The 12,614-nt window shown below is 29.2% G+C and overlaps 3 protein-coding genes across 7 annotated transcripts in view; 2 read left to right on the top strand and 1 right to left on the bottom strand.

Annotated features, from left to right (window-relative positions):
• The window catches only part of LOC108690081 (F-box/LRR-repeat protein 16), a 10,140-nt gene extending 3,668 nt beyond the window's left edge, over nucleotides 1-6,472 (top strand). For all 5 annotated transcript variants that reach the window (XM_018197188.1, XM_018197187.1, XM_018197189.1 and 2 more), the window contains 6 exons: nucleotides 81-445; nucleotides 798-1,091; nucleotides 1,531-1,822; nucleotides 2,851-3,046; nucleotides 3,267-3,415; nucleotides 5,329-6,472. In XM_018197188.1, coding sequence (XP_018052677.1) covers nucleotides 81-445; nucleotides 798-1,091; nucleotides 1,531-1,822; nucleotides 2,851-3,046; nucleotides 3,267-3,415; nucleotides 5,329-5,477 — 1,445 coding nt within the window. In that variant the 3' untranslated portion in view covers nucleotides 5,478-6,472. The remainder of the gene's footprint in view (nucleotides 1-80; nucleotides 446-797; nucleotides 1,092-1,530; nucleotides 1,823-2,850; nucleotides 3,047-3,266; nucleotides 3,416-5,328) is intronic.
• Nucleotides 6,473-7,349: 877 nt separating this feature from the next.
• On the bottom strand, nucleotides 7,350-9,546 carry LOC108690088 (DNA-directed RNA polymerase III subunit RPC8). Its single transcript, XM_018197198.1, has 5 exons — nucleotides 9,262-9,546; nucleotides 8,885-9,068; nucleotides 7,841-7,981; nucleotides 7,587-7,714; nucleotides 7,350-7,492 (listed from the first exon to the last, which is right to left on the bottom strand). The coding sequence occupies exons 1-5, from the start codon at nucleotides 9,370-9,372 to the stop codon at nucleotides 7,439-7,441; spliced, it is 618 nt and encodes a 205-aa protein (XP_018052687.1). The 5' UTR covers nucleotides 9,373-9,546; the 3' UTR covers nucleotides 7,350-7,438.
• A 1,219-nt stretch (nucleotides 9,547-10,765) lies between these two features.
• The window catches only part of LOC108690080, a 16,489-nt gene continuing 14,640 nt past the window's right edge, over nucleotides 10,766-12,614 (top strand). Inside the window, exons 1-2 of the mRNA XM_018197184.1 lie at nucleotides 10,766-10,912; nucleotides 12,048-12,300. The gene's annotated coding sequence lies outside the window, so the exon portion shown is untranslated. The remainder of the gene's footprint in view (nucleotides 10,913-12,047; nucleotides 12,301-12,614) is intronic.

Genomic DNA, 12,614 nt, shown 5'->3' on the forward strand with positions numbered 1-12,614 from the left:
TGTAATATTACTGTAGTTTGTGTTCTGCGAATTTTTAACACGCGAACGGAAAATGTTGGAACTGGCCTGAAATTTTTCAGGGAGCGGCAAAACCAGCGTGATGGAACGCGTGACAAACGTCTTCTGCGGCGGCAGTGGTAGCGTCGCTTACATGAATTTACAAAGCGCGAATAATGCGAATGCGATGCCTGAAAAGCCCAGTCGAAGTGCCGCACAGACCATTAACAACGTACCAGCAGGCAACAATAAGGAACGCTTGAATAACGTCACCCCGAGCAGAAGTAGGATACCCAGAAATAGGATGAAGATAGCCGTTCCCCTGGCCAGTGGAGGAACCGGCGGTTATATGCCACCGATTACGTGGGAACAGTTGATGCAAGACGATAACTTCCTTGGACGATTTTTTCTCTACTTTAATGCTACGGAAAGAAGAATCTTGGCTCAGGTGCGTGAAATTCTCTATATTTCAATTATATGCAGTTAAAACTTGCCGCCATGCAGCAATTAAAAAATACAAAAAATATCTTTTAGCCCAATTTTCATATTCATAGTTCATCATAATCAATTTCAATACAATATTGATATTTAACTTTTATATTCTATATTTTACTTTTAAATCTCTCTATAGAATATTCGCGATACATTGTTATCGTCATATTAGCTTTTTCATCTTCAAATTAAATGTGCATATATATAAATGTGTGTGTGTGTGTGTGTGTGTGTGTGTGTGTGTGTGTGTGTGTGTGTGTGTGTATATCTATGGATCACATGATATTATCATGACGTTATATGCATAGGTTTGCACGAGATGGAGAGACGTTTTGTATGCGAGACCGCGTCTTTGGACAGGGCTGGTGCCGGTGGTGCGATGCCGCGAAGCTCGCGCTATGCAACCAAACGCACGTACCCGACTTTACGCTTCTTTAGTAAGAAGAGGCTTCGATTCGTTAGTTCTCTTAGGTGCGACCGACGAAGATATTCCGGAATTAACACGCGGTTTTCCATTGGCTCAACGTTACGTGCATTCTCTGTCATTGAGGTGTTGCGCGGTGACGGATCGAGGTCTCGAAACTCTCTTGGATCATTTGCAGGTAAATTCTATGTCCTTATTTTTTGTATTTTATCGTATTCTACTGTAACGCTTATCTATCCTAGCTATACATATATATGTATAGCTTGTAAAAGAGATCCTACAATTTTTCGTAATTCGAATAATCTCAAAATCGAAAAGTTACAGTATTCGATTGACATTATCCAAAGCATATATATATATATATATATACACACATTCTCGATTAGCTTTTATTTGAAAACAAAGATCGTTATTTAAATCGTTACTTAAATCCGCTTGCGCGAAAGTGTCACTCAACCAAGATTCAATTTGCGATATAAGATAGTTCCATAACTAAAGAGATGAGTTCTCATTAAAAGGATTGTGAGATACGCAGAGATACGTTTGTTAAGTATAGACGCGCACGATACGTGATCGAATCGATTTAATTAATTAATTTGATTTGCCATTATTTTTAGGCTTTGTATGAGCTTGAATTGGCCGGCTGCAATGAGATAACAGAGGCTGGCCTATGGGCATGCCTTACTCCCAGAATAGTATCGTTGTCTTTGTCGGATTGCATCAATGTCGCCGACGAGGCTGTCGGCGCCGTGGCTCAGCTGTTGCCGAGCCTATATGAGTTTTCTCTGCAAGCTTATCATGTTACTGACGCTGCGCTCGGTTACTTCAGTGCAAAGCAAAGCAGTGCACTTAGCATCTTGAAACTGCAATCCTGTTGGGAGCTCACAAATCACGGTGTAGTAAATATTGGTGAGAGTCATTTTATTTGAACATGTTTTGCTTGGAAATCATTATCTTTAATGAATTTATTTCTCATCTCAAGTTTTTTCTTATAACATTCAAATGTAACAATATTATATATTAATTTGAGATGTTTTAGGAAGTTTAAGATAAAAAGACAATTTATTCTTCGATGGACAATTTTATCTTTAAAAATATGAAGACAAATTTACATTTGTTGAGATATACGATAAAACTTTGCTTTTAAAAAATTAAAAATTAAAAATCTTTATTCCTTCAAAATCAAATGATGAAGGCAAATCATGAAATTATTTTTAAAAAATATGAGCTTTTTGTCAAGTTTAAATTCTAATTGAACTTTTTGTTAATGACAAAGTTAATTAGATATAGAGCAATATAATGGTCCGAAATTAAAGCAGATGCATATGTACTTAAATTTAGAATTAAGGGGAACGTAGCTTTATTTAGCTGTTACCGATAGCTCAAACTTAAGTTATAGTGACTCTGCTAGTAAATAAGTATATGTATTTTGTACATAACAAATGTATATCTTATTTGAATGGAATATTGCAAAAGAGAATTATTTACGTCACTAATAAAATTTTATAATTCAAGTATTTTTTGAAACGTAAAATTAATTGATGTTTATTATTAATTAAATTTAATTAATTAATTAAATTTATTAAAATAATTAAAATAAAAATATGGTAAAAAGAAGAATAAATATAAAATTAATTTAAAAAGTCCACTTTAAAAAGTCAGTTGTAAATATCACCATAAATATAATAAGCAAATTTTCATACTTTATAAATTTTTACACTTTTTTAAGTATAATTTCTATTCTAAAAATCAAAGAAACGTATTAGAATTCATATTCAAACGATTTTCTTTGTAACTTTTTACCATTTTAAAATATGTCGTATATGCGTATATATATATATTTTTATATGTATATATGTTATATGTACATATATATATATTTTTATATGTAATATGATGTATATTAAATTAATATAATATATTTGTCTTTGTTTTAGTACATTCCTTACCTAATCTGACTGTACTGTCACTTTCTGGATGCAGTAAAGTAACAGATGACGGCGTTGAATTAATCGCTGAAAACTTGCCAAGACTTCGTTCCTTAGATCTCAGCTGGTGCTCAAGGATTACAGATGCAGCCTTAGAATATATCGCCTGTGATTTGAATAACTTAGAAGAACTCACATTAGATAGGTAAGGCAAAATTATTATATAATATAAAATATAAATGAATTTTCAATTATTTTCAACCAAGACCATCTATCATGGTAATACATATATACGCGCCTTGTTTATTATTTCATGTTTCTAATATAATTGTCTAATATAGTTGTGTTTTGAATATTGTATTTGATAATAACTCATTCATTTGTATCTCTTTTGCATCATATATATTTTGCATATTACTATACAGGTGTGTACACATTACTGATATCGGCGTCGGTTACATCTCCACGATGGTTTCATTGAATGCTTTGTTTCTAAGATGGTGTTCGCAACTTAGAGATTTCGGACTTCAACATTTATGTGTCATGAGATCTCTACAAGTGTTATCTGTGGCAGGTAAGATCGCATTAATCAACTTAATTAATTAATAAATAATTTTAAGGGGATCCTAAAATCTCTGTTTTATCAATTAAAATTAATAATATTGGGCTGTTCGGAAAGTTCGTGCCGATGTTGAAGGAAAATTGAAACGCAGAAGATTTAAATTTTGTTATACATTTATTAAATTATATAGGTTAGTCGGCACGAACTTTCCGGACAATCCAATGATAAAAAGGATTCTTGATATTAATAAATACAATAAAATAATATAATAAAATAAAAAAAATAAAATATAAAATATAAAATAAAAAAATAAATACAGTAAAAGAGCATATTAGAGTCAATTACAAAATTATGTTATATATTAAAAAACCGAAATATTACACAATAGTATACAATATTCTGATTAATTATAATTAAGATTAATTATGATGTAACATGTTTCAGCCTTTAAATTAGACCCTCTTCAGATATTTGATAAACGTAAAGATATTATCATAATCGAACAGTGTTAATAGAAAAGAAATACATTATAAACGCATGAGAACAGTTGAACGTTGCATAGAGGAACAGAAATTGCTCGCCAAAAAGTTGAAAGGCTAATTGAAAAGAATTTCATGATGTTAATAAAATTATAAATTTCATCAATTATTATCAAATAAAAAACAAGCAAATATACATCATATCGATAGAGAAGATAACCTCACCAATATGTCAAATATATTAATATAATTCGATGATATGATACTCTTCAACATTCTATTAGTCAATGTGATAATAAATAATATATAGCCGTAGTCAGAAAGTAAAATCCACAGAGTCATAAATTAAATTCTAAATGTAAAATTGAATTCTTCAATAAATAAACGTTAAATTAAATATGAAGATATAAAATCAGTTCAGGAATAAAATTAAAATTATATGCTCTGTTATTGTATTTATTTTTTACCAATTAAATAGGACTTACACAGACGATTTACGTGTCATTGGGGACTTTCTAACAAGCGATACCGTGTAACATAATAATCATTTCATTTTTATTTAACATTGGCAAACAAGGATGTAATGATTGACTATGTTACATTATCATTATGTCTCTTGTTGGAAAGCTCCCATTGATATAGTAGTCATCATTGTGTACTACTGTATCAATATCTCACGCACACGTATATATAAATTGCACATATAATGATAATGTTTTAATTGGACCTCTAAGTTTAATTCTAAAAACTCTACGTTTCGTGCAAACTACTAGTCTGTGAACAATATGAACATTGGACTACTATTTCATAAGTATAGATTGCACAGTTTTTATATCAAGCAAATGTTATCAACGTGACATTATAGAGCGTCATATTGCAATAAGAATAATGGTAAAGATCTGTTTTTTTATCGTTTTCGATATAATCTCTATCTTATGCAGACCTGTATTAATGTCTTTAATCCCGAAAAAAGATTTTCGAATCTGTAATGAGAAAAAAAATATAGAAAAATTAAGCATTTGTAGACGGTAAAACGGACATGTTTAGGATCCCTTTAAGTTTTTTCTTGTGTGATGAAATATTGTAAATTTTGTTAATATATGAAATTTATTTTTTACATCCATTAGAAAAACAAAAACTTTTTTGAAAATTTCTATAAAAATTTTTTAAATATATATTCTTCAGGAAGAAAGAAGAAATCTTTCTATATATAGAAATCAATTATAATATCAATTATAATGTTAATTAAAATAATTAGAAAAGTATGTCATTTCAACACAAATATATAATAATAGGTATATTATTTTTATTAATTTATATGTTACATACGTAAAATTCTGCTATATTTCACTCGCGCAAGAAAAGTTAAGATAATTATGTAAATTTAATTGCTGTATATTTAATTTGACAAAAATATATATATTAAATTAACATTCAATTTCATAGGTTGTCCATTGCTCACAAGTAGTGGTTTATCTAGTCTGATACAGCTTCGACACTTACACGAATTAGAACTAACTAATTGTCCAGGAACGTCCCGAGAATTGTTTGACTATTTACGTGAACATTTACCACGTTGCCTAATCATCGAATAAATATTTAATAAAAATATCTGCGAATAAAATTCTTTATGATATGCAAACGTATGTATCAAACAGAAAGAATTAAACTGCGAGAAACAGATCTTAATAGAAAAAATTCGCAGAAAGCAATATTTTGAATGAAAGATGGAAGCAGTGTAACTGATAGCAGCATAAGAAGTAACTGACGTCCAGATAATGAAAGAATTACGTTTTCCTCGTAATGGTCTAAGAGAATACTAGCCCTTAATATATAATGCGTAGACATTTTTAATACATTAACGTCCCATGCACTTCCGTTCATTTCGTATTTTTTCATTCTGCCACGTAATCATGTTCTACGGACATGTAAGAATGTATCTATATCGATTAGATGAAACAGAAAGAAGACTCAAGCATGTAATGATCATGTACAAAAATGAATTCAGTATTGTACATTAGAAAAGATTGATAATGCATCAGAGATGAAAGATCAGTGATTCCTTCTTTTTGCCTCCTAGTAATATAGAAAATCCAAATAAACATATATAGCAAAAGACTCAACAGTTAGAACTGTGATAAATTTATATTGTACATAATTCTAATTGGTTCGCATATATTTAAACTACATTATCAAGAGCATTTGACGGATGCAATAGTCGCGAAGAAATCATTTGATTATGAATTTAAGATTATTTATTTAAGTAATTTCATATTGTTGCTCGATTATTGTCTCCGCCAAATACGTCTATCATGTGCATTCTTTGCGATTATAGTTGCAGTACACTTCACATGTTACTTGAAAGAAAGTATTTAGCAGATATTAATTACACAGAAGATAACATTCCAAATCGTATTACCCGATAATCTATTCATGAATACATGATTCGTGTTATTTGTTTTGATACATGAATTATAGATAGAAAAATCATGCGATTCACAATTGTAGCATTCTTCTCGCGATAACGTGATAAACATCGTCATTCTTATATTATCTTCATATATCCCTATGCAATCGGTGTTTTCTAAATTTTAAGACTTTACTAGCTGTATTCTTTGTGGTTTCCAACTAAGTATATATTAACGTAACATATAATTAGATATATTTCACGGATTTCGCAAAATAATTTTAATAATTTGTGTGTTACGTCTGTGTCGTATTACATCTTTTATTGATATATATCAAATAGATAAGCTCTATTAACTAAATAAGTGCATCGTATTAATCAATTTAAATAAGCTACATGTCCGAGCTGCGTATTAGGACAACAGCAATAGAATGCCAAAGAATGTTTTTCTTAATTTATTATTGTTGTATTTATTATTTAAGACACAAAAACATTTTTTAACGCATTATGCAATATATACATATATCAATCTGTATTTTTTAAATTTAAGACTTTTCGCTAACATTTTTTGTTTTCGATTAAATAATATTAATGCAATATATAATTGAGCTAGATATTTGCTGGAGAAAAGTCTGAAATTTAAAAAACATTGATTTTATAATTTATTTACAATGATTTTACAATTTATTTTATAATTTAATATTATTATATTGCATTATAAAAAATTTATCTTTAAAATAAATTGTTAAAATGCTGTTTTATGTGTAATGATTATGGATTATAATCATTGCAGCAATAGCTTTCTGGAATATATTCTGTTAAATTAAGTTACAATCTCTTAACACAAAATCTAATAATGACATGCAAAGATCATTTTTATGCATTGTCACATGTTTGGCACATAATACCTTTGTATATATTGTACAAACTATACCTATAATTCTGTTATCAATCAAAACATAAATATATCTATACAGGCAAAGCTATATTGAAAAACTGAATCACATTGTGAAATACTGCTCACAGATGCAATGTTTAATGATGACACAATACAATGGAATGTGCTGTGAAATAAAAATTTATTGACCAAAATTGTTTTTACTTTAATCATACATTCTAATTACTTAGGATAATCATAATCATAATAAATTATGCATTTTGCCACCAGGTAAGTAAACCCAAACCAGGTTCGTCAATCGATGCCTATAAAATATTGTTTTATTAACACATTCTATTAACACATTAAGATTAAAAGTGACATACATCACAATAAAACATTAAAAATTTGTAAACATACATGTAAAATGTATGGTGCAGCGTTATTGGCTTCTGCCTTTTCACTTATATCTTGAGATGCATTAAGTACTGATGGTAAAGGTGCTTCCGTAAAAATTTCTTTTACTATCCTAAATCGTATAACTTCTCCTAAAATTTAATGTTTCAACTTTAATATTATATTTATATTTTCTATTTATATTAAATTATGTTAATTATATATTTAATATATTTTCTTAGATTAATATATAATGATCTTGCATGCACATATAAGACCTGCATCCATAAATAGATCGTGTGTTTGTCCATCTTCAGTCTTGTATATCCAAACCCATGCTTGTTCCATTTGATCAAAACGTGACGGATGCTGTAACTTATGAGGTGGTATAACTATATCTTCAAAAAATCCTAATGTAACTGTAACAAAATAAAATATTGATATCAAATGTATATTGACCTATTTGATGAAATGATTTATTACTTTATGTCAGGACAGTTGATTTGTACAATTGGTCTCAGATTTGATTTTCTTATTCTATATGTACACACATCTTGCATGCACATACACATATATACACACACATATATACACAGGGTATCTCAGAATGATCACCATATATTTAGAACTATTGCAACTTTTGCAATAGTTAACAAGATATTAATTATTAAAAATTGCCAAATATTGGTTCTCATTAATTTTTTACTCAAGTACCATCAACTTTACAAAAAAATAAGTGACAAAAATTGTTTATTTTCTTCTCATAGAATTGCGAGAACTTTTTTTAAGAATTTGTCAGTACCGTGCATTTTCTTATATTGGTAAAAGAATTGCCAATAAGAAAATTTGCAGTATTAAAAAATCGATAAAAAATTCTAAAAAAATTCTTAGTTCTAGAAAAGAAAATAAACAATTTGTATCATTTGCTATTTTTCTGTAAATTTGAATAAAAAATTAACGAAAACCAATATTCGATGATTTTTTAGTAATTAATATCATATATTCATATTTATATTATTAACGTCTCAGATGATCTCAGATCAATTGCAATTAATGTCCGAACATTTCGGTGCAGTCACATTTGAGATAATTAAATTTAAAAATTAAAAATATTTTATATTCATAACATTTAACTTTGATCAATTATTAATTTCTCTATCATACTAATTAATATAATGTAAAAATCCATATTTTAAATATAAAGAATTAATAACATAGATAATAAAAAATTAAATTATATGACAACAAAATATAGTAAAGAGCGCCTTAGGAATGGTCAAAGTTGGAAGTTTCATTATTAAATTATATGAATAGACTGTTACCATGTACTCCCTCAGGACTACAACTACGAATTTTTCCTATTAATATTTCTTCCATCCATGGACGAAATACAATAAATCTAAATGTCACTTTTGTATGGGAAGCTCCGTCTCCTGGAAAAATATACGACTCTTCGATCTTCGTAACATCATGTAATGTGATGCAAAGGCCTACATCTTTATACACCTATAATAAAAATATATAACGTATAACAGAGAAAGCCATTATTTTGATCAAAGTTCGATGTTTCGAATCAATACAATTAAATAAATTTATTTCAGATTGCGCGCCAATAACTTTCTGGTAGGGGAACAACTAAAATATATAAAATAATTCTTCAATAATAGTAAATTTATCTTAATTAATAAAAATAACTTACTTTATTAGCGAGCTTTCTATTTAATTCATCAGCAATGACATTGTTTAATTTAGATTTAAAGCTACTTGGTGGTATCCTAACAGTATCTTTTAATTCTGCCAAAACAAACATTTTTGTCTTAACCTTATACTATCAACAAATATTATGCAATAATTTCATATCAGCAAAGAGAAATCTGAGGGTGAAATCACACTGCAGAAAACGACTGCTATTCGAAATAATGTAGAATAACGCTAATCGCTTCTATGATGCATTCTCTATTCCGCAGTCATTTCCGCACCGTGTGATTTTACCCTGAGAAAAGCCATGCCGACCTTTTTCCCATTATCATAGAAATTATCTAAAGTCACTAGATTTATAATAAAAAATACCGCAAACTAAAGTCCTAGGATGCGGTCGAATTGCCGTTACTTCGAACTTTTTGATTGGTCAATTAGTAAAATTCTTTCTTCGGATTGGCTAATAAAATGCTTTGAAACATTTATAATGCACTCGACCATATCTCTAGATATCATTATCAAGGCCTAGTTTCCATCGAGAGTTTAAATCGAATCAGAATGTAAGGAACCAAGCATTCCTCTGTCGTTCGACTAGAACAAGGGAATATATTTCGACTATAGTTGATTAGTGATTCTTACATTCTGATTCAGTTTAAACCCTTGGTGGAAATTAGGCCAGAGAAGAACGATTAATGTTAAATGTTTTGATTGGTCATTGTAATGACGTGACTTAGCAACCAATCATAAACTGATTTCTATGTATTAATAATGGCTGCTTAATGAGTGATTTCATAGTGAATTTTATAGTCCGTTTTGCAAACTACAACACTATTTTTAATACTTTTTCTAGTACTTTTTAATACTTTTGCGATACTGACATAAGTCGATCGCGCTTCTCTGGAGCTCTCGATTGTGTATTTTGAAATAAAGTGAAAATTACAAAAGCAATGATTACTAGATATTGACCAATTAAATTATATGAATATTCTAATGAATTTGTTCACTTTTGTAATTTTCAACTCATTTCAAGACACACAATCAATCCCTTGATAAAGCTGTGGCTATGATTTCTGCATTATAAATAAGGAGCACATCATTTTATTCATTAAATGCTTTTAAGAATGAAATTTCAAAATTTGATTCTGTAATAGATTCCGCAAATTCGTAAAATATAAGCCAAAACAAGTTTCATGGCAGCTCAAAATATTTCTTTTACGAGACAATTATGGCTACGTTCCAAAACTTCCTTTCTGAGAAAAATTTTACTCGAAATATATATAACATAGTACATACACATATACTATAGCATATAAAGTAAAATCTTCCTCGAAGAGAAAGTTTTGGAACGTAGTCTATATATGGTAGTTGATAGAGTGCAGATATGTAGCTGCACTATAAATAAGGTGTAAATGAGTTAGCTTGTGACTCCTGTCGACCCTTAAGTGATTCCATAGTCTATGATCTACGGGGTTCACTCGACTTATTACACGGCAACGGCAGCCATTTCGACGCTTCTCGACGCTTTTCCACGCTCACGAATTCGTCCAGGCGAGGATCAAGCTCGTTTGCGTCCGTCGCGTTCACAAATTGTTATCGTAGTTTATAATCAGCGTTCTTCTTCATGATATACTCCACTTCTGTATAGCAATTCGGTGAGTCGAGTATTCTGGCGTATCACATGCCGATATCTTATTCTATATCATATATTTCGCTCTCCTTCCATTTCTCAATGCCGCGCCACAATGATAAATTGGATAACGTAAACGTACCATCCTATTTATCATACGTATCTCGAAATTCATTTTCTTCCTCGAAAGATTTTTTGTCGCATCATGTGGTCAACAGATGAATGATCTACAGCATGCTGTGCATTATTATTTGTACGGTTTGCTCTTCTGCAGATGCTTATATGGCGTGTCAGCAGGATAGGATCGATGGTATTACTATGAGATACTTGAAGCCGGAAAATGTTTTAGACGCTTCATTTGCTTATTGTTAACATTAATAACATTCGTTTGTCATCTAAGCAGAAAATAGTGAGGTAGTACGCGCTAGATACTAGATTATACAGTAATTCTTCGAATACTTGTTAGCTATTCTAATTCTGATTATGAAGTGGACGAAAAAAAATGGAGGGTTTAGAAGCCATGTGAAAACTCGAGAGAATTCTAATCGATTTCGAAGAGAAAGATTTCGCAAACCTTGTTGAAAAAGAAATTTAAAAAATTATGAAATCGGAAGAAAAAATTTAATTGGAAAAAAATTTTTCCATTTTCTTCCGATTTCATAATTTTTCAAATTTCTCGATTCTTAATATTAATAATGATTCTTAATATTAATAATAAAGAATACAATAATACAATGATTTTAATTAAAAATGCTGAGATTTATAAATTTTATTTTTAAAAAAGTAGAAAATATATGGAACAAAAAAACAAATATTCATACTAAAAAAGTTATTTCTGTCTTTTTCAAGCATATATACATATCATCTACAGATTCTGTTACACCAACTTCTTACTGTTTTAATGTTTAAATTTCTGTTTTCTATAATATATATCTATAATATATATTCTATAAATATATATAAAAAATTTATTATTACAATGTTTGCATTTTTGAATTATCTTTAGGTAACTATAATCATAATACATCTTAAAGGTTATGTTTATTATATTTAAAATATTTGTTTAATGTAATACAAGTATTAGTTGAGATAAATTCAATTTATAATTATATTGTAAAATTGTTTAGGTACAGTGAGGGGGACCTTGATGTATGTTGCAGGGCTTTAGACGATCCAGTGAGTGTGTTAGGTGTCAAGGATAGATTTGGCCTCCTTGGTGGATTTTGCACATTGATATGGTGCAGTTAACTACTTTTCTGCTTCTACATTTCATTGTTCTTCCCTGATGAGTGGTTTGCTGCTCGGTCATCTTTGTTATCAATCAAATCTTTCGTCGTACGTTTTAGCTGAGAAAGAGAGAAAGAAAGAAGGAGAGACAGTGTAAAGAAGAAAGAAGTTTCTAAAGTCCGAAAGGTAATGTTAAATTACATAATAAATTTAGTTCATAATTTTGGAGGAAAGTATTGTGATTCTACTACATAGGCAGGTTAATTATTTATCTCCACGAGTCTCTGTGAACATCTATTTACATATGTATATCTCTATATATATTCTATATAATATGATTTTACTTTATTTATATACCGAGAATCTTATATACGGGTAAGTAATTTATGATCACAAATTTTTACAAAAATAATAAAGAAGTTTAAAAAATGAAATTTAATAAACAAAATGGATGACATTAATTTACATTTACATTTATACAATATATTTATATATATATA

Source organism: Atta colombica, unplaced genomic scaffold (genome assembly GCF_001594045.1).
Source record: "Atta colombica isolate Treedump-2 unplaced genomic scaffold, Acol1.0 scaffold294, whole genome shotgun sequence".
Classification (NCBI taxonomy): Eukaryota; Metazoa; Arthropoda; class Insecta; order Hymenoptera; family Formicidae; genus Atta; species Atta colombica.